At 45.1% G+C, this 27,341-nt stretch overlaps 1 protein-coding gene across 1 annotated transcript in view; it reads right to left on the bottom strand.

The window, feature by feature from the left end:
• Positions 1-907: 907 nt before the first annotated feature.
• Positions 908-27,341, bottom strand: part of DPYD (dihydropyrimidine dehydrogenase) — a 320,182-nt gene continuing 293,748 nt past the window's right edge. The window contains exons 21-23 of the mRNA XM_062003807.1: positions 12,392-12,535; positions 3,309-3,449; positions 908-1,078 (exon numbers count right to left, since the gene is read on the bottom strand). Of these exons, the coding sequence (XP_061859791.1) occupies positions 908-1,078; positions 3,309-3,449; positions 12,392-12,535 (456 nt within the window). The remainder of the gene's footprint in view (positions 1,079-3,308; positions 3,450-12,391; positions 12,536-27,341) is intronic.

Here is a 27,341-nt window from a genome sequence, read left to right as displayed (position 1 = left end):
TGGCAGCCACGACTGGCTAATTGCTGCCTTCCTGTGACTCCAAGCCTGAGTTGTGAAAGCCACAGCATTCACTGCAACGGCCACCGGTACAACAGGGCTTTGTCATAAGTGTGCTTTTTCAAGGGCTAATTAGAGAGGCAATCAATAGCATCAGACAGGCACAGGGCTGAGGGGTGGCTGAGGGTCTGTGGCTTGGTGGTCGGGACTGGGGGTGAGGAGCAGCTCAGGATCTGTATCTGTCTCAGGGTGTGTGTCAGCAGTCAGGCTGTGGCCAGGGGAGCTCAGGGTCTGTGTCTGTCTCAGGGTGTGTGTCTCAGGGTCTGTGTCTGTCTCAGGGTGTGTGTCTCAGGGTCTGTGTCTGTCTTGGGGTGTGTGTCAGCAGTCAGGCTGTGGCCAGGGGAGCTCAGGGTCTGTGTCTGTCTCGGGGTGTGTGTCTCAGGGTCTATGTCTGTCTCGGGGTGTGTGTCTCAGGGTCTATGTCTGTCTCGGGGTGTGTGTCTCAGGATCTGTATCTGTCTCGGGGTGTGTGTCAGCAGTCAGGCTGTGGCCAGGGGAGCTCAGGGTCTGTGTCTGTCTCGGGGTGTGTGTCTCAGGGTCTATGTCTGTCTCGGGGTGTGTGTCTCAGGGTGTGTGTCAGCAGTCAGGCTGTGGCCAGGGGAGCTCAGGGTCTGTGTCTGTCTCGGGGTGTGTGTCTCAGGGTGTGTGTCAGCAGTCAGGCTGTGGCCAGGGGAGCTCAGGGTCTGTGTCTGTCTCGGGGTGTGTGTCTCGGGGTGTGTGTCAGCAGTCAGGCTGTGGCCAGGGGAGCTCAGGGTCTGTGTCTGTCTCGGGGTGTGTGTCTCGGGGTGTGTGTCAGCAGTCAGGCTGTGGCCAGGGGAGCTCAGGGTCCGTGTCTGTCTCGGGGTGTGTGTCAGCAGTCGGGGCTGCGGGCCAGGGGCAGCCCTCGGCGTGGCACGTACGGCGTGGTGCGGGACACCATGCGGATGCAGTTTGGGATGGGGCAGACGCTGAGGCAGAGCGTGCAGCCCGTGCAGCCGTCCGTCACCGCGGGCAGGTGCGTGTCGGCAGCGAACTCGATGGCCTGTGGATGGGAACAGACGTTACGGACGTGGCTCACGGGAAGAGGCCGGAGCTGCTCCCACTGCGGCGCTTGCAAACATCTTGGTGTGGTTCTGAGCTGCAGCTCTAGGAACTGTGCAACAGGCCGGGAGCAGAACACCCCCCACACCCATATAGAAATAGGGGCCAAATTAGATCTCTGTGAAAGCTCCCCAAAGGGTCACAAGGACGGCTTGCTTACAAAAGGAGGAGTTTGGTCCATGATGTTTAAACTCCCTGGGGAGTTTAGAAACTCACTTCTCCTTCCAGTCAAGGAAACGCTTCCCAAGGCAGCCATTTGGCAGGGTCACTGGTTAGGGAGACTGTAGCCCATGGCCGCGAGGCTGCAGCGCAGCACAGCTCCCCACAATGCAGGCTCTGACTTATATTTCCAGCAAAGCATCATCAATCTAATGTAATAAACAGCAGAGAAAAAGCAGAGCATGCTGTGCTTATCATCAGTGTCCTTTGCAGATCTTTGCCAGGGATGTCTGAGTTTTGGGCAGGCAGAGCTCGCTCTAGTTCTCAGGTTGCCATGCAGTGCATCCTCATTACCAATTAGGGTGATAAGTGTATTTGAATGTGAACTCACAATTGCAGCCTCAATGAAATAAGCTCCTGGTATAATGGAAATGGCAATTAAAGGCAAAACCAGGAGCATCACACAACTGCAGAAGCTTCTAAGAAGCAATTCTAGCAAAGGAAAAGAAGTCAGAAAACCCAACCACTATTAAGAGTTTTAGGAAGGAAAAATCAGGCCTGAAGGCTGAACTCTGGCTGTTCTGCAAACAAGTGGTACCTCAGCAAATGTCCCCAGTCCCCACTGGGAGTGGGGGGAGGAAGATGGGAAGCATCAGATGCTGCTGCAGGTTGGTCCTCAGGCAGATCTGCAGCATTTGGGCTTTTGGCACTGACAGAGCACTGCAAGTTGCTGTAGCAACCAGTGAGGGCATGAAGTAGATACTGACTGCCCTGAACCTACAAGTTTTAGTGTAGCTAGAGCACAAAGAGGACTTTGCTTTGTGAGTATTTAAGAAAGGCTCCTTCCTCTGTCCCTAACAACAATGCACATCTTCAAAGGGAGCTGGAAGTCGGGACTGCAGTGCCAACTCTAAATCAAGGAAAGCTCTGCTGTTGGAGTCAGACAAGGTGACAGCTCTGCAGAGCTTCATGGGTATTTTTGAAACAAAGAGAAGCAAAAAGCAGGTGATATTTTGAAGGTGGGAGGATGTAATTTCTTTGCAATTAAGAATTTCTTTGCAATTAATTACTTTTCAATATCCTTAATTAATCAAGGGACTCCACTCCCTTTTTGTTTTGTACTTAGAAAACTTCCTGAGGTTTTAAACTTTGGTTCTTTTGGTGCTGTTTTATTTAATTGCAATTATAAAGAAGAAGTTTTACTAAATATAAACACAGTCCTTTGCCCTCCAAGGGCTACTTCCTCCCCTTCACTGGGAAATGTGGTGCTAAGAGGTGAAGAATGCAGGGTAAAGAACCACGGTAGACAGTGAAAAGGCCACTGTAGTAATGTAATCTGATATAAATGCAGTACTCATTTTCTCACCTCAGTGGAAAAAAACCCCACATCTTCCCTTGCTCTGGCACACTTGTTCTGGTGGCAGGAGTTGATTTTAAACAGGGACACTTCTTTCTTTGACTGTATGACTAAATTGATCAGACCTACCACTGGCTACACTGAAGCGTCAACAAAAGGTCGTGGTGCTCAGGGGAAACTCGGTGCTCAGTTAAAGTATTAGCTTCTGAGAAACTATTTTCAGACTGAGATGAATGCCAAAAGTCTTGTAGAAGTTACTGCTCCCTGTGTACTGGGTTCTGTGAAAAATCTATTTGGGTTTTCTGCAAGAACATGTCCCCTCTTCTGCTGCCCTTTTCTCTGCAGACAGGCTCCAGGGGACACAGCAAGGAGCACGATCACAGAAATGTTGATACATTTCCTGCAGCTTATCTCACTGCACTGAGCTGCAACCAGCTGGATCCTTCGCTGCAGACAGCAGCCCCAGCTCAGATTTGTGCTGCTTTCTGGTCACAGTGATTTCTGCAAGCTTCAGCCTGGGGCATGCAGGGGGCAAACCCACCACCTCAGACATCTGGTTTTACCACCTGCTTATTAACAGAAGGTAGATCCTTCCTTCCCAGCAGCAGAAAGATAACTCATGGTGCCTTTCTGCTAATTACAGCTGTGCTCTTACCTGGTAGCCGGAATCATTACAGGTCATGTAACATTTGCCACAGTTGATGCACGTTTCCTCATCAATCAGAGCCACAACTTGCTCTGTGTTGCAGAGCTCACCATATGCTCCAATATACTGCAGTGCTTTTCCAATTATATCCTAGGGAAAGAAAAAGTTACCGACTCATTTAGAAGACACCTGAGCAGTTTCTATAGCTGCACAGGAGCACTCTCTAGTACTGGAATACTTCAAACATCACTGTGATGATGAGGAGGATTTCTCCCCAAGCTGCCCACCTCCATCTCTCCTGTAAACCACAGGAATGCTCCACGCAGGCACCTGGTGAATGTAGGCAGCACTACAAGTATGCATCTGCATCCAAATGTATCCTATGAATGGGGTACACATTTAGTACCTGATTTTGAATGTGCTCCTGTTTTGCCATTACTGTGTGCAACTTTAAGCAAGAAGGTGGAGCGTGAAACAGGAGTGACAGCCAGCCAGAGCATCCTTGGTCACTGCTCATTAGCACAGGGTTAAGAACTCAGAGCAAGAAAAGAAAGGAAGGCGCATGATCAAATAAACAGAGTGAACAGCATCTGCTTTGGTCCCTTTGGTAAGAAGCACAAATGACATGCTCATCAGTTTAGAGCGAATGCTGTACAGAAGCTGTGGGTCTAATCCTGCCAACCTCGCTTCAGGAGGACTTTCTGGCATCAGCCTTACACATCTGTGCTGCAAAGGTGAAGGTGTGTGGCAGGACAGCGTATGGATACGGACCACAGGGCAAGACATGGCCTCCAAAATATGTCCTTTGGGACCTCCCTGATGCAAACCATTTCCACTTTACATCAAGGGGAAACTGCACAGTTCAGTGGCAGTTCAGCTTCAATGAGTCAACAGTAGAGACAAGCCCCAGGTCCTTTGGACTATCCCTCAGTTAAACTAGTTCAGCTTGTGGAAGCAGTGTAGCACAGAAGACGAAGCTGCATTTGAAGATTCACTCTGTGGCACTGCATCGGCTGCCTGCATGTTCTGTGAGTTTACCACACTCCTGCTGCTGTTCAAAACAAGCTCCATTTTATGTGCCAGATTCTGAGCTCAAGCTGAGCTCAGTAAATGCAGGTTATGTATGTGATGAAACAATACTTTTTGCTTAGAAAGGGGTTAGCACTGTTGAGCAACGGGAGAGCAGAACTGGCTTCATTCTACTGTAATAAACCAAGAAGTCATTATGATTTTGATGATGGAATTTGATCATGGAGTTTGATCCAAGTCAGTTGAAGAATGCTGAGGATCAAGCCAAGTATGACGCACAGACGAGCCTGCCCAGAAATGTAAGTGTTTACCTTTGGATTTGCATCCCCAAGTAACATGGTAAAGATTCCTTTTCTATTCTGTTTCTCAGTACTATTTGAAGCAGCAATTCTTACCTTCTTCCTACCAGTCTAAAAAAGTTCACTCTGTAATAATGAGCAACTACTCATTGTGTGTAGCAGTATGTCAATTACCTGTATGGTTTCTAACCCCACACAACAGTGCTCTAGATACTGGCTTTGATACTCGCTGCAGAAGAACTGGATTCCAGTAAATTAAATTTCCATGGCATGCTTTATTGTGGGCAGCCCTTTCAAGCCAACAAAGCACCCCGAAATTATTCCTATGCCCCATGAGAGCAATAGGATAAGATGGCTTTATCAATGCCAGCTCTAAAGGACAGCTCTGCTGCATGAATTAAAAGCAGAAGTGGGTTGACCTCGTCTCCCTGAGCCTGCTGGGAACTTGCAATGGCAGCTCTGCCTCCTGAATGGCAGCTCTGGCTCCTGTTCATCTCAGTGAAGTTTTAACTTGGAGACCGACTTGGCCTTCAGCACTTACTTAAAGTACAATAGTATCTTGATGCAATGACACAAATGTCTTTGCTCACTGGATGCAATGGTATGATCTGTTCTTAATGACTGCTGAGGTAAGAACTTCAATCCCAAGCCTGGGAAGGAGAACAGGGAAATTGTACTGTTTTCTTGTACCAAAAATACCCAAAACTTCTCTCTGCCAGCTCCCCAAACTGCTGGTATGTTAAATACCTTGGTTGCAGTAATTCAATGCTAAAAGCCTTCCAGTTCTTCTCAGCAACACGTAGAGGACCTTGCTGCTCTTCTGGCATAAACCAGCTACAGCACCTTGCAAAAGGCAGCATGATGAGTGTGGACAGATGACTGTAAGTGAGCAAGTTATCTCAGCTGAATGAATTAGCACTCATCAATAGAGCTGTGCAAGCTGATTGTGTGCATGGTCTAACTTCACTGCAGATCTGAAGTAAAATCTGTTTGCTTAAACCACTGTAAAAGGTCAATTAACTCCTATGAAAGTGTTTCAGCTGATACTTTTTACTTTGGTATTCCAAAGGACTTGCCTTGAACACACAGCCCTTCCTTCACAGCGCTGCCTCCGATGATGAGCTGCAGTAACTGACTCAGATGTGATCTCTCAGGAGCTGTCACACCCCTGTATTTTCATTGCCATGTCTTAGAAGAGTTTATGGATTTACTGGGAACTGCTCAGCAGTTTTCAGGTTACTACAGTTCTCAGGTTTCTGCAGTCTTCTGTATCAGTTGAAAGACTGTCCTTGTGGAATTCAGCTCCAGCACTTTCCAAGTCTCCTGTAGGCTGGTGTGCATCATGTCATAACTGTACTAACATGGGGAGATTCCTGACTGAGAGCAGACATTTAAACAGTGCAGGTAGTTAACAATTTTCTCCAGGAGGTTTTGGACTCGTGTTTGTATTCTTTAAATATCATTTGGATGTCAACAAAAGCTGGGAAGCTCAGGCAGGTCACAGAGATGGGCTACTCACATAACCCTGGGATGGAGGGCCTTGCTTATGCAAGAAGGCAAAAAAGGAAAGAGCCTAACAGGATATTTAGCCCAGCAAGACAAAGGCAGAGCAGGAATATGATGTCTCTATGTATACATCAGGGAGAGAAGAGAACTGTTTAAGTTAAATGACAATGTTGGCACCAAAACGCATGATTACAAGCCAGCCACGAGTAAATGTAAAGCAAAGGCTTTCTAAATGGGAAAGGAGTGAGGTGGTTAACAGCCTTCCAGGGGAGCAGCTAGGGGATGGGAGGGAGGGAGGCTGTTCAAGGTGTGGGACAGCATTAGTTAGCTCAGGAAAGGGTTGCTCAGAAGAACACAATCAAAACAGATTCTTCCAGCTACAACTTAGGAAGGGAATAACAGAAACAATGCATATGGCACGGTGATTTCTGAATTCCTAATCGAACCTCACTCCTCCCAGCTCACAAAATACCCTTTTGGGGAGTTAGAATCCCAGACAGGGAGGATGATGGCATTTTAGAGGCCTGAAAGTGATTTCAAAAGACTCAGTCAATGATGTACTGCTCGTTTACACTCCTGGGTGTTGTGTCTTTTCATCACTGCTTTCTCCCAAGCAAAAAGCTGTATCTCTATTCATGTGCAAGTTTTGAGACTTTCTTGAATAAAAAGCAATGGTGCTCCAAAGATGTTTTGCAGGTGCACCCTTTTACTGCATCTCAAGCTATCTCAGAGCTTCTTATTTCCATCAAGTCATAAACGTTTGGAGCAAAATAAACAGTGCAGCAAGAAATAATCAGTTTTCACTGTCTAAAGTGGTTTCACTCCAAAAAGCAACTGTCTAAAAGGGCACTATGGGATTCCACACTTGGTGTATCTCAATGGCCTCCGGATCAAATTTGCACTGTTTACAGTATAATGGCTTTGTTGCCAACTGCCAGACCTGCAAACAGAAGCCAGGTTCTGAAAGTCAAGCTGTGTTCTTCCTGGCTTAAGCATTACCAGCAGCAATTAAAGCCAACAAACACAAAAATAGCTGGGAGTGAAATCTTGTCCTAAGTTACACCTTTGCGACCTGAGGGACCTGGAGTGCTCCGCTTGATTACTGCTGTGCTGTCCCACTCTTCTCAACAAAACTGTACTGAGCAAACTGGGAGGGGAATTTCGTCCTGACACTGGAACTGGCAGGGAATTCAGTTGCTATGGAGAGAACCAGAGCAGAATCCATTAGGTTTATGTTACTAACGAGTACAGAAGAAAATCATTTTGTCACTAAGCTAGGCAGATGTGGGTTTGGGTATACACAAGGAGCAGATCTGTGCAGTAGGATATTATTTTTTACAGCGCTATTTTGATTACTGTAGCTGCATTTTTAATGGTAATATGCCAAATGTTTTATGGTGATTAGCTTTCATTTGCCATCGTATTAGTAAACCTGTATCTGCAAATACAATTGAGGGCTGCCTGTAGACCTGCTGTGCCCATCTTTGTGCAGATCACACTGTGCTGTAGAGATGGTGAACACCACAGGCCTGCCATTGGATCATTAGAAAGCCATACCCAGTGCAGGTGCTGCATCTGAGGAACACACACGCTTGTCCTCTTACTGCACTTCCCAAGTCACCACAAACCACGTTGCACGTCACAGTGCATTCAGGAGAAAGGTTTGCTTACTCGAGGAACTCTGTGCACCTGAAGCTGACAGCAAAGGCAGGTAAAGAAAGCAGGTAGGCTGTAGACTGGCAGCAGCAGAGCCCTGCCTGTGTGAATAGCAGTCTGTTTGAACCAAAGACAGGTCCCTACCACAGCCTTCATGTCTCTGGGGGATCATTGCTCATGATACAAATGCTGAAGCTGATTTACCAAAAAGTCACATTAAAAAACCCTCCTGCCAAAGCAATCTGACATTTATATAGCAAAGTTGTGTGCTTGATCCCAAGTATTCTCTCTGTTCATTATTATTCCTCATGGGGTGTGGGGGCTGTTGAATCCTGAGGATTCAATAGGTTGTGGAAGAAGGAAAGGCTGTGCAGAAGTGCCCTCAATCAGGACACAGCGCACGGGAAAGGGACGAAACCTTGCAAGGAAAGTCAATGTCTCTCTGTGCCAGTGTTTTCCTCCATCAGGGAAATGCCTGCCTTCCATCTGGTTTTGGGTAATGAAGGTGAGGGGCTCTCTGAGAGAGAGTGAGCTGAAAAGAAGAAATGTTAGAATAGGACCTTATGGATTTAGGAAGAAGACGTCACCAGAATCTGAGGGTGCACAACCAAGGTCAATTTAGGGTGAAGTTGCAAACGAAAACATGTGATCTCATTAAAATTTTATACAGGATACATTTTACAGATGCTTTGCCAATAGTTAAGGAAGGTTATCAAATGTGCTCCGGGACTTAGGGACCTGCAAGCCTTGTTAAAACAAGTAAAAAACCTAAAACAAGTGAAACAGTTGCAGAACTAACTAAAGAGAGACTCATTAATAACTCAAATGACCCTTTACACGTAATCCAATGTGGCTTCTGTAATGAGAACCATGCCTTGTGAATCTGTCACCATTCTTTATGAAGACACTGAAAAAAAAATGCAACCCAACTGGTGAACTTTGTGTTTTGTACAGGCTTCCAGCACAGGCTGGCGACACGACAGAGGTCTGAAATGAAGCAGCCATGAAGCAAATTGGCTAATCAAAGGGAAAAACAAAGAGCTGGGCTACAGTGATGCTTTATAAAACCAGACAAACAGGTGCTATCGTGGTGCAAATGTGCACTTTGACAAACAGCATATCAAAATAAGGAACTTTTGCTCACCTTGCCAACAGATGAAAGAAAGCAAGAGAAAACACAGCAGGAGACGGCCCTGACAAGAGCCAAGCATGCCAGCAAGGTGTTCAGGTCGAAACCAGCACCATAATTACTGCAATGCTGCTCTTCTAGTCATCTAATATTTCCCTTGTGGTTAGTCAACCGTTCTTTTCTCTCAATACCACAAGTTTGAGTCTTTTCCCCCAGTTCTCTTCCCCACGGCAGGGGGGGTGAGGGAGCAGCTGCGTGGTGCTTAGTCCTTGGCTGGGATTAAACCACAAGAAGGATTTGTACAGATAAAGCACAGCACTGGACTAACTGGCCAGATGCTTCTCAAGGTGCTGTCTTCCAGCTGGGGGCTTACAGCATCAGCATAAAAAGACAGACTTGAATACATATAAGTGCAAAGGACCATGTAAATACACCTGTGCAGACAAGGGTTAAATATAGTTCAAACACAGGGAATTTAAGCTTGAGGACGTCTGTGGGTATTTTCCCAACAGGTGGGCAACACGTCGTGCCCTAGCTAAGCTGACAGAGCTGTGCCAGAGTGTTTAAGCTACCAAACAGGGAAAGCTCAACAGCAAGACCTGTGGAGTAAAAAAAACCCAGGAGGAACTAAAATCAGCAGATAAATGGTGACTGAATATTATGGTACAGGCCCTGAAGGACAAAGCTAAATTATTAGGGGGAAAAAAAAAACCCAACAGGAAGGCATAAGGCAAGAAATTAAAGTAATAAAGGGGTGACCTGAGGTAGGTAAAAACATGTGAGGGAGCTTTACAAAAATGCAACTGAAAAGAAAAGATCTAAGGCACATTATCACATGCAGCAAAAACTCTGATATTACAGACAGGGGTGAATAGAAGACACAGCTCTGCTGAATATCAAAGTCTGCTGTTTCAATTAATGCTGAAAAATAGAGAAAATAAAGGGAAAAGCCATGGGAAAAGTAATCCAAAAATTAAATTAGAGTTTGGATAATCACAGAGGGGTTTTAAATCTACAAAAAAAGGCATTTTGGCAGCATGTGGAATTTAAACAAATGTTGGAATTTGCATATCACCAACCCAACAGCCGATTAGACAGATGAGGGAGTTCTGGGCAGGCACCAGGAAAACTGCAGCAACCCTCCAACAGTCCCCCCAGCCAAAGCACTGGTCATGGCTCCTTCAAAGTCAGCTCACTCTTAGGTCCACTCAGCTTCCAGGCACACTTCTTCCCTGCTCCACAGAACTACAGTTATAGGCTGGGAATAGCTGTAAGAGCCGGCCAGTGCCACTCCCTGATAGCCCGGTCTGAACTAACAGGCTGTGCTCTGCCCTTCGTCTGGAGGGTCAGCCGAGACAGAACTGCTTGGAGATGGCTTGGGACTTGTAATTCTAAATGTGAACGCTTCTGGGACAGTTACAAGTTCACCCCTCTGGTTGGAGCTCCCCTGCCTCTCTCCAGGGAGAATTCCTGATCGGGGAAGAGTGCCTTTTTGCATTAGGCTTCACTTAATGAATGTTCTGAATCTTCCTGTCGGATTTTTCTCCACAAAACAATAACAGATGGATCCATTAATAACAAATATTATTAAAACCTCCCTCTCCAGTGGCAAGTTCCCCACTTCAAGCAAAACCCAGGTGTTCTCCTGTTTCTCAGCAGGCATCCCTCATTGCTGTTCCTCTGGTCGAAGCATTCCCTTCTAAATAAGGGGTCAGACTGCAAGGCTGTCAAGAACCAGCTTTGGTGGTTCCTGCCTTCCCCTCCAGTCTCTTTTTCAGTCTCCTTTAAATGCAGGTGTGAGAAAGACACTAAGCTGAGAAGCTCCTCACAGACACCACAACAAACCCACCAGTGTTCAGTGTCTCCATAAGCAAAAGTTGTAGTTATGGGGAATTCATTTTCCTCTCCCCTGCAGTAGAGCCTTTTTTCTTCTTTCTAATCTTTCTCCTTCTACTTGGTTCTTTCCTTGCTTTTGTACTTGGAGTTAGGCCTGATAAATTATTGACCTCAAGTTTTTATTTATGGCTTTTTTCAAGCCTTTATGTCTGGGTCTTTTTTTCCCCTCTCGCTAAAACTTTTTCCTTCATTCTGATTTGCTTTTGGATGGTATCAGTTGTTTGGGTTTCTGCTGTTTTCTGAAGCAAGATATCTCATTGAAAATGCAGTTATTGGCTGCTGCTGCTTCTTTCTCTTTTTCCCTACATCAATACTCTCCCTCCAAAGAGAAAAGAACCGAAAAACCTCTGAGGTCAGCAGGCTTTGAAAATGCTCATCACAGTGGGGAAAAAACAGAGTAGATTGCTGTTCTTTGGAACTTTTTGTGTACACAAAGATGGGAACCTCAGCACGAGAGGAGGGGGGCGATTTCAATAGCATGGCATAAACCAAAATAAACAGCCCAAGGAACTGAGAGAGGCCCACAGAAGTGGCAAACTATTTAATTTAAACAGGAGGATGACTCACAATTTCTCCTTGCCTGTTTCTGCAGTTCTACCACTCGGCCTGCAATAACTGCCTCATGTAACTGCAGAAAAACCTGTAAACTGCAAACTGCCCTCGGGATTTTGGTGTTGCTGGCAGCCACTGCTCCCCTCGTGTTTTACATTTGGCCTTATTTTTGCAAGCATTCCTCCAGGCCTGACCTGCAGTGAAAGTTCCCTGTCTGTAGGTACCTGATATTTTCACCTACATATGGAAAACAGTCAACCAACTCAACAGATAAAATCCTCACGCTGCTCTATTAAAGGGCCTACATGAGAGTTCTGATTGGGTTTGCCTGCTTCTTTTCCCTATTCAGATGAAGTTTAAGTGAGGTCTAAAGTAAATGCCTAGAATAATTAGCTTCTGATGTTTCATTTTATTGACATTTCTTGGCTACCTGAGGGAAGGGAAAAGCTCCAACGTATGGATTATGCAGAAGGTGGGGGGTCACAGGTTTTATTTTCACCTTGACATTTACTCTTTGTAGACGGTGGATCAGCTACTTAGACAAACATTCCCCAGCTTTAAAAGTTCAGCCTGGAAACCTATGACACAGCTTTCACATGTACTGAACACCAACCTTTTCCACTGATCCTACACGAGAGACAGAGGTATTTAGCACATGGCGAGTAACCAGAAGGTCCCGTGCAAAGCTGGGCTCACAGTGTGGCATTCCAACTTGAAAGAAGTTGTTGACAGCTCTACTTTGTTCTTGAAGGCATTACTCATGCCTTGTTCTACAATTATTGCTTCACTGCCCGAGCATCTTCATTTTATGGAGTGACATTAGGGAAATACCTGCACACATGCATCACAAATCATCTCCCATCCTTTTTGGCTGAAAGCTGGAAAATCTGCATAAACAGTAGTCTTTGATGCCATCTACCAGGCTTAAAAGCAGTAATAACCAGCTCAAACTGCTAGAAATGACTGTGCATGTCAACTGCCTGATGGCTGATCATTTCTTATGCATAAGCATGTATTTTTCTTACCTTGATTGCTGGGACGGGCTTCTTGGGAACGAAACGCTTCTGCTCAGGAAGCACGGCAGGCATGCTCTGTTCCTTCAGTCTCACCTTGTTCTCAGCTACTATCTTCTTGCGTTGTTCCAGGTAAGGCCCAAAACTGGGTAGTTTCTGAAACAAGAATCAGCAAGCAGGATTAGGCTTAATGAGTGTGTGTAGCAACAAGGTGAGCCCTGTCCCGAGGGGGAGGTCCCACGTCCCCGCTGAGTGCAGCTCGCTTCTTATTCAGGAAGCTGAAATTGGAACCAGTGAGACTGCACTAGAGCCAGGAGTGAATAAAAATCAAACATCAGCTTCAGGTTCTGACTTCAAAATGTGTACTGAATATTAAAATATTAATATACCACAGCAGAAAAGCAGCAGAGTTGCAGGTCAGCATCCAACAGTCTCCTATTTCCCTATTGCATACCTGGTTATATATGAAAATGTATCACGTTAAATAATTCAAGTGTGTGACTCTATGGTATGTGGAAAGGCATCATTAAACTCTCATCAGCTTGCTTAGAAGAGTTTCACAGACTTCAGTGCTTATTTGTGTGGCTATCTGAATTATCAACAGAGATTCTTCAAGCTTAAAACTCTGTGTTGTGCAGCCTGATGACAGAAGGCTGTCCCGGCCTGTCCAAGTCAGGCCAACAAACACCAAACCAACTGGAGCATGTTCCAGTCTCCTCACTCACGTCTCTGAGTCCCAAAGAATGTGAAAGTGATGGCTCAGATTTCACAGCCAGCTTCCTGAAAGCAAAGTCCCTTGGCTTCCCCGGCAGAGGTATGGCCGGCTACGCAGTGTGCCACAGTCACAGGCTTAGGGGAATGGAAAATGGTAGAAAGCGTGGATTTTTGCTTGATGAGAAAGACCATGCCCTTCTTCCCCTGGAACTAGCTCCTTACTCTGAAAAAGTATTCTGCCCACCCAACTAAACCCTGCTGAGAAGCTACTGAAGCACTGCAGAAGCTGGCAGGCAGTAACAGGGGACAGCCACCCCCAGCAGCTGCCAGCATTAATTCACGCTAATAACGCAGCCTCAAAGAGCATATCCAACGAGGTGCAGCCCTGCTATGGGCACCGATCCTGTACCAGGGGATTGCAATGTGAGTGCTAAACCCAGGACTGTTTAAAAATTTAGAAATTGTTATTTTTTAAGATGAGGTAAATCCAGCAGAGGTTACCCTGCCCTTCTGGCTTATCTCTAGCAGAAAAAATTCCTCAGAGAGCTCCGTCCTTCACCACACCCAACCCTGGGACCTCAGGCTTCTCATTACAACAAAGCAAAGCTTTCTTGGCTGCTAGGTCTTTGGCACTAAGCACAGAGCCAGAGGGTGAGTGAGGTCCTTGCAATGCTTCCCTGCCTCTGAGACTTGGCTTGCAGCCTCAATGCATTTTTAACCTCAGGTCAGATAAGACTGGCAGCCCCTGGGTACTCTGCAGAGGAGAAGCCTTGCTGCAGGCTGGGTCTGAGCTGTGCTCTGGGACAAAGCCTCAGCCTGAGCGATGCAAGACCAGAACTGGGAGGATGCTGCAGACCCCATCTGTCCCAAACCTAGATGTAGCCCGAGTCTGCCCATGGGCAAAGGGCCCCTGTTGCATCTGTTCAGTGAGTACGTTGTTCCGCAGTGTCACGTTCAAGAGCTTCCTTACAGACATCAAACTTTGCTGTACATCACCATGGAAAGGAAATGTTCTAGAGTGTCTTAAAACAACGCTTGAAATATTACAGCGAACAGCAGGCATGTTAGATCCAAGAGAGCCAAACAAGACAGCAAACCCAGGATGGTTTTAAACAGGAAAATGAACAGAAGGAAGAATTTGTCTAATTTCAATCTAATCAATAGGCTCTAAAGCACACACATAGAGACTCAGCTCTTGATACAAGTTTTGGAAAGCTCAAGACACTCAGCAAAAACCTAAAAAGTACACCTTTTGATAAAAAGTGCTCTTGTACACGTCTGCTAGGCTGCAGCAATTAGAAATACACTTCGGCTACAAATACGTAGTGGCTGTGTCACTGGGAAACTATTCTCTCCATAATTTATGTGCTGATGCCAACAATCTGGGACTTGAGAGGGCAGAAGACCTGATGACAAAGCATTTTTTTGGACTCATCCCTGTCTGGCCAGGAATTGAATTGCTGACTTTCAGAGTAGGCAGAAAAGCTAATTTTGCTGAGGTTTTAACTGAAGTAGTAGAGAGGGGAGACAGTTGTTCATGGCTTGACTGATTGAAGATAATCTGTGGGAAGAACAGCCAAATCTTTGCAGAATAAATCCTTTACTGTATGGACAATCTCCTGATTTTCCATAGAGAGAAACACTGAGGATGCTGAAGTGAAAGGGGTGACCTGAGGAAAAGAATCTTGTGTGTGGGTGAAGAGCGAGTGACAAAGGCAATGGATTTTCTAAGCTGTGAGGTGGAAGTGTGTAGACTCTCACATCTAACACAGCTGCTGGGTGGAATGCACAGCAGACATGTTGAAAGGCGTGAGGCTAAACGACAAGCATGCAGTTAAATCCAGCTGCCTAATCTGTGCCTCTTACAAATGAAGGAAGTGATGATTCACCTAGACAACCGACATCCAACCTCAGTCTCTGCAGCCTGGTGCTGCTTTTCCATCAAATAGAAAAACCAGGTGCTGGTCAGACGCTGGTTAAATGGGACTAAAGAATTAAGGAAACACCTCGGTCTCGGTCCAGGCCTGGGCAGACACAATGAGCTTCCACTGACTTAACAGGAGGTGACTGTGTGCCCAAACAAATGGTCTGGTTATTCTGTGTTTGGAGCCTAGCACTTCACAAGCAGCCAAGCCAAATTTCATCAGACAACGCTGGAAACCAGCAATCTTTTCTATAACAATAAATAATACATGAAAATTTAGCCTCGGGAGCTTGGGAAGGTCTTATTGATGGTTCCCCTTAAGAGTGATGCTCAGACACAGGGAACGCTGATGAGACTGCTTATTGTTCAGAGCTGTGGTTTGGGGCACTTTTGAGTCAAAGGCCATAGGAAATGGCAAACCATATTTTAATGAAATTAGTTATTGGACACGGCAAAAGCAGAAACATGTTGAAATAACCGCTGAAGAGACAGCTATTTAAGAGTTTACAATGACATCACCTCTAATCAATGTAGGAGCACAGGGGGGGTTTAACAGCACAATTCCCAGTGAGAGCCCAAGCACGTAACGTGGGGAGTTTAACTCTGTCTGCTTTGGAAGTCTTTCTACAGTACGTTTGGTTTAATTTGCAGACGTTCAACTCTCCACACACTGATGTTGTCGTATCAACATCTGCCTAGAAAAAAAGTAATTAATATGAATATGTGGATCGTGGCAAGTGCTTAGAAGACTGCAACAAGCAAAGTAATTAGATAATTCTTGTCTACTTATACATGTGTATCAGTGATGTCTATAGCTGCATTATTTGCATCCATCTGTCTCTATATAGCCATAATTCACTGTGTTTCCATTGGAGGGATAACATCAAGAATGGAGCTAAAATAAAGATATTAACTGGTATTATTTCATTGTTTTAATTGCATTATCACAACATTGGAAGCTTGAAATATTGTGCTGGAGTATTTTACAGAAAGGAAAAACCCAAATCCCCTCCTGCCCACCCTTCCCCCCCCCAACTTCCAGAAGCTGCCTTTTGACTGATGAACTGTATAAATCTCCAGCAACATTGTGATTTTTGTTTCAGTAGTTTCTCCGGGGATTCATCATTGATGAATTTGTTCTCACTAGAAAAGCTAAATCCCACTCATTTAAAGATAACAGTATCTTCCACTAGAACTGTCTTTATCCAGATATAAAAAAGCATTACCCTGCCAATAGAGAACTGACAACATAATGAATCAACAATGAAACCTTAAGCCGGGAGAGCTTTAAGGTGAGTAAGTCTGTTTTGATTATAATTTATTCATGGATCAATCTCGAGGTAATTGAGCATATTATGAACTAAAAAAAGGTGCTTGTTTCCTAATGGTAAAAAGTAGGGAGAATCCTCCCCTTCAGATTGCTGCCATTTTTACAGGCAGACAAGCAAGGAGCCTAAGTGGCAGACCAGGGCAGCGAAGGAGCCCGTCAGCAGCAGTGGCAGTGCCACTGTGACTGAGAACATATTTACCAGCAGGGGAAAACCCCTCATGTTTAACAAGGTGGGGGGAAGTGTTTTACGATTTACTTTTTATTTCCACAAGTCAAGTCTGTTTTGCCTTGGCTAGTAATTAGAGGGATTTCATAAAAATGACTTTTGGGGAGCAGAGGTCACAAGGTGAAGGAAGAAGTCACATAAACAATCCTAGGGATCGCTGGCTCCTGGGACTTTGGAGCAGCAGAATCGCTTAGCCATGAGGTAACACGTTTCAAAAAGAGTTCCCCTCATGTGTGAAGAATACTGCAGAGATACACCAAAAAAAGGGCTCATGTGATCATGCAAAGGATTACCAATTCTGTAAATGATTGGGAAGGACAAAGGTAATAAACTGCCTTCAGAGTCACGGAGGGGCTGACACTGGGACGTCTAGAAACCATCCAGTCCAAGCTCCTGCTCAAAGCAGGGTCAGCTACAGCAGGTTTCAGCAGCCTGCCTATGAGGATGCTATGGGAGACAGCATTAAAAGCCTTACCAAACAACACCTATAGCTCTCCTCTCATCTACCAAGCCAGCCATCTCATTGTAGTAGGTCCAATGTGGATTTCCCTCCATGAATCCATGCTGACTACCTCTGCCCTATGAAGAACCATTGCTCTGGAGTCAGTTCAGCTATCCTCCCCAAATACCACTCTCTTTCCCTTGCAGAAAAGCTGGGCTGCATCCCTTTGCTGCCTCAGCAGGACTACATCTGGGACAGTTTCTTGTTGGCTTCAGAGACATGGAGTGACAAGCAGCCAGGTGGGTAAGAGCTAAGAGGCTACAGAGCCCAGGGACTTCCTCAGACACAGAGCTATGAAGATTGCAGACAAGAATGAATAGCTCTGGGGAGGGTAACAGGGAAAGCAGGACCCCTGAAAATGGGAGCATGGTACAGAAAGGCAATCAGATAAGGGAAACATTAACATTTAAGCAATGTAGACAGCTGCCCTCACCCAGAAGCTACCAGAATGTAAATCAGTTTTGTATGGGTCATTTGATATGCCCTCAGCACAAAGGTTGTAGTAATGTTTGACCCCCATTTGTGCACGTGGAAAACTTCTCTATTTGATGTACAAAGTTTTCCAGAGAAAGTAGTTTAATTTTAATGATTTTTCCAGTTGCTTTAAAATCCTTCAAGTTAATTTTTTTCCCCTAAAGTCTAATATGCTCAGAATGGCTACAGAATCCTTATCACACACTGGTAATGTGGCCTTGACCACATTTTACACTATGCAACAATTCCCATTTAGTGATCTGCCTCTTGCAACTTTACAACAGCAGCAACAAAAACATTACTGAAGTCTCCTGGAGTGGCATCTGCTTTCTCCCTTGTTCTCAGAGAACACAATGAAACACGATTCCAACGTTTCCAGAGAGGGAGAAAACACAAAGTCCCAGTACCAAAGAATATCAGCAGTAACAACAACAAAATGTGATCACAATGTCAAGGTACCCTAGGCTCCATCTGGGAAAAAAAAGAGAACTCAACCCAACAATAAAGCCAAAAGCTGAATTCTGTTCTTTTGAAGGTGGCAAATAAAGCACATATTCATATCCAAGGATATATGAAGAGAATAATTTGCACAAGCTTTCCCCACTAATTGGGTGAACTGCTTAAGTAATGAACACTGAGTATGAATGGCAATGGAGAAAGTGAAGCTGCTAATTCCTGTTCCTTTAAACAAGTTTTGAACATTCAGACATTCAAAGGTAAATTTTCTTAACGAGTTTCTCTTCTCTGTGCCAGTCTGGTGATGTTAACATATCACCCTTCCATACACTGCATGGTATGAGCCCATGGCACGGAGGAGTCATCCAGATGGCAGGAGAAGGGCTCGCGTCAAGACCTGCAAGAGACCTCACACAGCAAGCGGGCAGGCAGGCAGCATGCTGCAGAGAGGACAGGACAGGACAATTCCTTCCATCAGTTTCCATCTGATACTGAGTTTCCTGGGCCAACACCAACTGTTACAGCCCCCAGAGCTGCTGTAGTTACATCAGCAAGAAGCCACAGAGAATTTGTCCCTTATATTGAAGGGTTCCCACACTCTCGGGGCTGTTTCTTAGCGCCGAGATGTTGCTGGCATCGCTGCCTTTAATGATGTGGAAACAGCTCCAAAATAAAGGACAGAACACCATAATTCTTCAGGAAAAAAACAGAACCCTACAACCAACAACTCTGCCTTCCAGTTGTTTTGTTTTTTTTTTCCTTGGAACTTCCCTTGCTTCATAAACAGCAGTGTCTCAATAACCTGTAATTACTGCACATACACTTGTTCCTGTAACCTCTGCCCCTACACAGCACTGCATTTAGTTATTCAGCTGTTCTGCCCGCTCTGTGGGCTGTGGTTGTTTAAAGGGGGTGAGCTAACCCCCAGCCCTGCAGTCATCTTGAGACTAAGCACCACATTCATGTGTGCTGGAGGAGAACAGACTGCGGTGACCTCACCAGGAGGTACGTGGTACCGTGTCTGAGTGTGCAGATAAAACCATTACTTAAAATAACAATTATTTTTCTTTTCATCATTTTTTCTACCACTGCTGAAATTTCCCCTACTAGCTCAAAATCACAAACAAATTATTCTTCATGTTCTGCCTCAAATGTTTGGGTTTTAGCAGCTTATATATACCAAGTGATGGGAAAGATTTTAGGATTATAGGCTTACTATAGTGAAGCAAAAAACTTACATTCCACAAATGTACCAAAGTCATGAAATATTCATCAATAAAACAAAAAGGAGTTAATATTTGAAGCAAGCTTAGACATTTACAATCAAAAGCCAGGATGACATAGATGATAAAGAAAATGTTACCTTCTGGGGTGAAGAAAAGAAGATACTGATACACATTACTGTGCTACTTCATGAACATCTGGCAGTCTGTCACTTAATACACAACAACATCTTCTCTAAACAGAAGAGACTTGAATTCATCAGGGATTCCTGTAGTACAGTATGTGCTTAACTTAAGTACCTGCTTTCTGTGATTTCCATAGATTACCATATTCATGACACCGTGGAGTGAAAGCATTCTTCTCCCTCTCTAACCAGAACATGCAAAAGAAATTAAAACACTGGCAGGCACTTTGTCTCCAGTTTGTTGGACATGTGAGGAAAGGACTTTCCACCCATTTATGCAGATGGAATTCTGTCAGCTGAGCACCATCATTACAAAGACGTCAGCAGAAAGGCTACTAGCAAATACCTGACAGGCAAGCAGCTATAACTGTACTCAAAGGCATTTAGGGAATGGGGATCAGTATGAGCTGAGCCTTGGTATTGGAAAAAAACTTTGTGCAGACGAGATGTTGTACTGGTACAGAAGGAAAAACGCATCAGTCCAGTAAAGATGCCCTTGCTAGACATTTTTATCCACCTTCTCCTCCAAGCTGGTTGCTAACTGAGCTGCTGCCATCACCTCAATCTGTTTCCTTGGATTTAACCATCCTCTTCTGGGGATACACGTGCTGAGGAGACTGAACTCTAGCAGTACCTAATGACTGTCTGTTTTCCAAGTCCTCTCTAAGAGGTTTCAGAGCTGCTGGCTACACTATTAAAAGGACAAATGAAATATTTTCTTAGAACCATGGGAAAGCATGACCAATCCTTGCTGCCACAGCTCTGTCAGTGGCTGCCAACCAACCTGTCCGTCAGAGATGCTGCTGACCCAGCAAGGAGAGCACTGTTGTATTAAGATGAATTTGCTAACTGCACTCATGCTAAATGAGCTGGGTCAGGTACCAGGAGCAGCCTGGCCCTGTTTCTAGAACTGTGAAGCCTGATGATGCTGTGTTTAAATTGCCTGTGTGACCCAAGTGAACCTGTTCAAAAGCTCCTTAAGCAACTGGACCCTGCCACGCAGCTGGAAGGCGGGATGTGCTGTCTACAACCTCCTCAGCTCTCTCACGCTCCCTCCCAGCATCTCCCTGCTGCAAATACACCTCTAGGCACCCTGTAGTACTTACACAGTCTGTGCATGCACCATGGCCATATTAAAAATACAGAGTCTAATCAGTCGTGCCCATCTAATTTGTGCTCTAAGGGGAATGGGGGACCAAGCAGGGAGGACAATCGGCAACTGCCTCTTCTAGCCCTTGGAAGAGACTAAGATTTTGAAAGCTGCTTTGTGGGGCTTATAGTACCTTCAGTAAAATAACCACTGCTGCCTCTGTGTGCAAAGAAAAGTGCTCTTTCACCATTGTGATTTGTGTTTTAGCTGCAAACTTGCCCATCAAACCCGTTTGCTAGAAGTTACACCTTGTATGAGCAGTAAGAGAGAACACCCTTCCACCTGCCGGAACCTTTGCAGAGTTTTGGTTTTGGTTTGGTTTTAGATTATCCTGCCTGGGGTTTTTTTTGCATGGAAGCTCCAGATACATCACCACCTTGCCTACACTGTAAACAGCACATCAATATATCTAGAAACAAACCCTGCTTTCCCCCAACAGATTACACACCATATACATATATTATTGCACTAACAGATTACTTAAATGGAAACCACTGCTAATAATTCCTAAGCAAACCTTCTTCCACTTCAGATTCATGGTAATCCATCTCTTATGGCAGATGAACTGCAGCACTTACCCTCCTTCTACACAGACTACAATGCTTTCCCTCATCCATCCCTCACACACCATAATCCTTCCATCTTTACTTCACACAACCTAATTTAAATGTAAAGTTTTCTGCGCAAATGAGCTCTAGTCAATTCTTGCAGTTATGACCAAGGAGCCTAATATTGCCTTTTAGAGTCTTCAGGCTCAGGAACACAATTATTTTTATCATCACCTCAATAATCTGAACTCACTGAATTTCACACTGGAAGTCATAACACAAATAGTTCTGGCATTAGTAGCAAGTGCTTCCACCTCTAGAAAGTCAAAACTCTCACTTCAGTTGGCAAGAGGTAGCATGAGAAAATGCTGAATGCTCTCCTATGAAGAGTTTGGGTATTGTGGCTTCATTAGGGCCTTCCAACAGCTTTGAAAATGTGTCAAATCAACACGTAACACATGACATTAAAAAAAGATTCTGAGAATATGGCCAGATGGTAAAATTGGAATGGTCCACTGAAAGAGATGAGGAAGAATTCTGATTCACTTGAAGTTATTAAAACTTTTAAAAGAGATCCACGAAGAAATCGGTGATTGCTGAACTGCTTTAAATGAATATTATATCAAACTGATGAATAAAATATCAACAATGCATTACAAGAGTGATACCTTCACTAAACTGACACCAGTGCTTCCCACACCACCATGAAGCAGCGCAGAGACATCAACACAGAGGCAGCAAAGTAACAGATGCTGTATAAAAACCTAACGCAGGCAAACAGAAAAGTGCTCGCTGAAACGACCTTCCAAGTCCCCCACAGTGCCCCTCTTGCATATTTATCTGTCTTTGTAAGAGCTGAAGTCCTGCTATACTCTGACAATGCTATTACCACGGTCATGTGTTCTGAAGTGCTGATTTGCTCAGATTGTCACTCAATCAGAGGAAGAATGGGATTTTATAACAATCTAACATGCAAACCATTAGCAATCCAGCTCACAGGCATGCATCACTGCATTTTTAAGAACTGCCTTGTTTTAAATTACTGTAATAGCTTTAAAATGAGTTCTGATCACCTTGTTACCAGAAGACTTCACTGATTTGCATGCAGGTAAATACATGCATCCAGCTTGCCTTCTGCTATTAGATACAACCACCACCAGGTATTGCTTCAACAGGCCAGCCACTTTTCCACTGCCTGTGTGCCCCTTTACAGAGAAACAACAGAGATAGACAAACCATTCCTTTACATATCACTTGGCATTGTGTATTCATTGGGCTCTTTGGCAGGTCCACAGGACTAGCATGGCACCACCAACGATATAATTTATACTTGCAAGGAAACTCGTGTCCTGATCTACAAGCTCTTATGCATGGCTGACCTTTAAACATGCAAGCAGTGACACTGGCTGAGGTTAAGCCTCCCTGCAGTGACTAGGGGAAGCAAGACCACGTCTCACTGGCTGACCACAACCAACTCACTCTCCCCAGACATGCACACATGGTTCCACCTGACTTCATCACAGGAGCTCAGTGAGAGATAAAATGGAGTGTACAGTGTACACCTCTTCTGCCTCGACTGAAAGAGCTGTCATGTCTTCAGCTCCTCTGCAGCCAGGTAGTTGCAGATAACATACCTCCTCACGGATGAGTGATCACACGAGACCCACAGAGCTTCACAGCTCAGAAACCTGCCATATTTTAAAATTTCATCCTCAATTCAGCTGTAAAAGCAAAATAATTTTTATTTCTTGACATAATTCATCCTGTTAAAGCTGCTCCAGATATTTATAGTGATCCAAAAAAATTATCTGTAGCCCTAAGAGGGAAACAAAATTTTCTACTCAGTGCAACTTCTGCACACGAATAGTGTACAACAGTGCTGCTGCTACAAAGGTCACAGATGGCATAATTTATGTTATTATAGATAATCCATGTTGCCTGTCTGCCTGACTTCTCTTCCCCCTCTATTTTATCAGGGTGCTGTGATGGATAAAGCTCCCAAGACAGCTTCAGGCTGAGCAGCTTACCAAGGAGACATTTGCTGCTTCTCCTCAGGAAGGCTGGCACCATTTCCAGAGAGGATGCAGAGGGTGGTCCTGCACCAGCAGTAAGTCTGTCCCCCAAATATCCACTCACTCTGTGTACAGACTACTTTGACAAGCCACGACCCCATAGAAGAACAAGCTTATTCCTACCAGGCATGCATCTGGAGTGGAGAGGCAAGGAGACAAGGCTGGGTAACAAAATGCTCAGCTGCATGGGATTTGTGGATAACCACGGCATAAAGGCAGCTCACAGCTGTCAAGTATTTAATCAGCACTTGATATTGCTGGAGGTTTTGAAGGGTTGCCCTCCCATATCCTGTGGCTCCTGGAAATGCTTGGTGCAGAGCTGGAGCATCCACTGCTCAGGTAGGGGGAAGGAGAAGGTGCAAAGCTGCAATGGGAAACAGCAGTGAGGAATGTTGGGGATCTCCTGGGCAGCAGCACCCCTCAAATCCCCCGCTGCCCCCTGGCTGCTGCCTGCTCTGTCAGTAACTGGGGAGCAGTTTGTGCCCCCAGCCACTGTTTCAGGCTATGTGCAGCCTTAGAGAAACATTTTTCTCTGCTCAGACCTCCGAAGCTAGAGTGCACCTCATTCCAGCCTTTAATCCCTCTTTCAGATGTATTATTTTCTTGTAATTACTTTTGTTTTTTGAAGCAAAGTTCTCTGAATTTCCTACCCACAAGTGTGTTTATGCAGGGATAAGCAAGCTCATTGTGGTGACACCCCTCAGCTACAGTTAGCTGGGATGGCATTGTTAAATGTGGACATAACTGCTCTCCACCCTTAACCTGAGAAACAGCACATACAAAACCTGGTAACTGTTATGAAAAAAACCAAACCCAACTCAACCATCTTGGCAATCTGAGTTGGAAGGATTACTCTGTCATCTCTGGTACTGCCCAGAATGTAGCTTGGAAGCAGCCAATAGCTTAGGGGGCATTTTCTGCAGAGACTGCCTGTGACGTGGCTGTTGCTGTAGTGTGGAGTTTACAGGTCAGGAACAGAGTTCTGCCTCCTTCAAACAATCCTTAGAGATTCTTTTGTAGCTCCTACTTCAAAATGACAAACAGCCAGCTTAAACAATACTTACGCTGATCCTCTCTGTTTTCTCTGTCTCTGTCATTTCGAGCATCTCGTTCAGTTGTTCTGTTCCTGTGCAAGGCAGCTTGGGTAAGAAGTCAGGGACGTACATCTCAATCCCTTTCCAAACATGGAGCAATGCACATCACTGCAGGCTTGGCATTGCTCCCTTGTGATGACTGAGGGGGTGCTAGTGCTGGCTTTACAAAATGCTTTCTAACAACTGATGGTCACTTTGCATTCATACAGATTCCTGCCCTTCAAACCCAGGGGCTGGCATTTCCACCTGCACACGTCTCCCCTGTGTGTCTCAGCCAGGCAGCTGCTACGCCCTGCTCACGGACACACCGCGAGGGATGTTCTGTACAGCTCCCTCAGGCACCGAGAGGCTTCAGTGACTTACAGCAGCTGCATTTGTAATGGGGGTCTGCTCAGTAATCACCTCAGGAGACTGTACGGATCTGAAAGGCATAGAAAAGTATTGTGAGATGGTTTATGAATCTCACTAACCTTCAAACCGACTCGCCCATCTTCAGCTGTGGGTCTATCCTGCATGGATTTTACTTTTTAGGAGCTGTGTAATAGCCTTTGGGAGGTCAGCAATTATCCCAGTGCTCCAGGAGTCAAATGCAATTTCATCTCATTTTATTTCACCTTAGATTTATTGCCTTGGTCATTTCAAGCAGACAGATGAGAAGGTAATCATGATCAGCCCCAGCTTTTGCTGCTCGCTTTCTGCATCTCCACAGCAATCCCAGCCAGCCCCACTGCTTCCTGCTGTTACTGCTGGTCGTCTTCTGCCACAGGTTTGATCCCAAATTGCACTCTCTTCCACCTGTATCCACCCTCAGGGATGCTCAGGAGGTAGTGAGGTAGCAAATACATGAGTATTGCATCAGAAGCTGAAACTGCTTTTCCAGACGGCAAGTGTATCAGCACCTGCATAATGCCTTGTTAAGCTGTTAAAAGGCTGTGCACGTGTACAGCTGCCCACCTGACCCCTAGCTCTGGAAAGCCTCAGTGATGAGACTTATGCCTTCCCTACTTCTCTCATTGTTTTTCCTCTGAGTGCAGCGAACATTCTATTAAGCAAGTGCTCTCCCAGTTGCATCTCTGCATCCATTTCCAGGTCTAGCCTGCCTAGAAGACACCCCTGACCTTTAAACCATACTTTGCTACAAGGGTCTTACTGTGTACTACCTATTTGAGATAAGTCTTCCGACTTTCTCTGTGTAACTTTTAGGATTTGTTTGCCCCAGTTTAGTCACAGGTCGGTTCATTCACTTGATGTAGCCAAAAGCAGAGAATCTGTGAGCTATCTGTATTTTCTAATTCATTCCACTTTTCCTGGTAATTGGCACCATCCTGCTGGTACTTGGATTGTTCTGTTGTGTAATATTATGCTGTCAGTTCTAGATTCTCAAAATGCCAACAAAGCCACTGTTATCTAGCATTTTCTGGTTTGACTGTCCAGCTAGTGTTCAAACTCCTCTCTGCTTTTCTACTGCTGCTCTTCGTTTAAAGCTCACGCTTGTGCAAATGTTGGGTCGGGGTTTCTCTTCCTGCTCTTGTGTAGTGCATCAAAGCCAGTTATGTGCAAAAATCACATTTTCTGAGCCAGTTGTTTTCCTGATGTGGAGCATTTTTAATTTTTGCTATTGTAAGCAGGCTTTGGCAAAACAACTTTCTTGCCAATGCAAAGAATCCCATATGTGAGACAATTACCACTAGAGTTTTTTCTTCTCTGTTTTGTGCTAATGCATTTCTGTTTGCACAATTTTTTTTCTTGTCTGTGCAAACATTTCCATTTGTGAGTGCTTAAGGGCTTGTTCCTGTGCTGCACTGAGGGCTGGCCTCTGCTGGCTGGCTAATTGTGCACAGCAGCTCTGCATTGCTGTAATGCTGCTGCGTGAGCCCTCCAGGTGCCTCTACATTAGTGGCACGATTCAGATCAGGAGTTACACCCTGGAAGAGAATCCTCTGATTATCTCCACATACTGTACTTTGGCTCTTACGGCAGAGCAGTTTCAGAGAGCACAAACTGGGTTTCATTTTGGATGAAATGAGACCTGAACGTGTGCTCCAGGAGTGCACCTGAAATGATCTCCAGCTGCTAATAGACATTGAGCCCATGACACCAGGCCAGAGCTGGAATACAATAAAAAACCCCCAGAATGCATACTGAGTGGACACCAGCCTGCAGCATCAACCACTTCCTTTGGCAACTCCATCTCTATTTAGGCTATTTGCCTGCTATTTCTTAATGTAAACAAAGCTTGTGAATGCTCTCATTTGAATCACTGCAGCTTTGACCCACCTCCAAACTGATTTCATCCAGGAGGCCGTTTTCTAACATTCAGAAAGACAGTGAGCTGTCATTTTTTCAGATGGGATAGTGCATATATATACATACATATTAGTCACACCACAGAAAAGGTGTGTATGTTAGTCACATACATTCAATTACATTTTGGATGGAAGATATTTCTGGAGATCTGCTAAAAACTCTCACTGGTTTTCTCAGTCTTGGAGCCTGGGGCTGTGAGCTCTTTTTCCCAGTGCAATTCTCGCTGGCACGCAGTGTAGCTCATTTTTATGTCCATCTGTCCATCTTTCATGCCACCATAATCGTCGCTTGCTATTGTTTTCTTGCCGAGTCTTTAGCAGGACACTCAGTCTCTATCCACAGCAGTAAATCAGTGCCTGGGATGGCTGTTTCTGGGCACAGGGATGTCGTCATCTCTCCTCACAAAGCCTCACAACGTTTTCTTTTCTGCTTTTGGCCTGTGCTGCCTTGTCGGTGTCCCGGGCAATTCCTGGAGAGGCTTTGGAAGTCGGCGTGCTGCAGGAGCCAATCCCAGCAGGCAGCCTGCCTGCAGCCAACCTGCTTTGGAGACTAACAGCTTCTGATCATCAGCACAGGCTGCTCGGTGCCAGCTGGCCTAAGCACCGAGGAATATTCCCGGGCACGTTTAATTTGAAAGCACAGACATCTCTCTCTTTTCTGAAGTTAGGTGCCTATAGGAACCTAGGCACTTCTGATGGCAGTGCCCAGGCAGAATGACACTAAATGTCTAACTAGTTTCAAGAAATGCTATTGTCAT

The sequence above is a fragment of the Colius striatus genome, chromosome 10 (genome assembly GCF_028858725.1).
Source record: "Colius striatus isolate bColStr4 chromosome 10, bColStr4.1.hap1, whole genome shotgun sequence".
Classification (NCBI taxonomy): domain Eukaryota; kingdom Metazoa; phylum Chordata; class Aves; order Coliiformes; family Coliidae; genus Colius; species Colius striatus.
The sequence above is the reverse complement of the archived record's forward strand: the minus strand, read 5'-3'. Positions and strand labels throughout refer to the sequence as shown.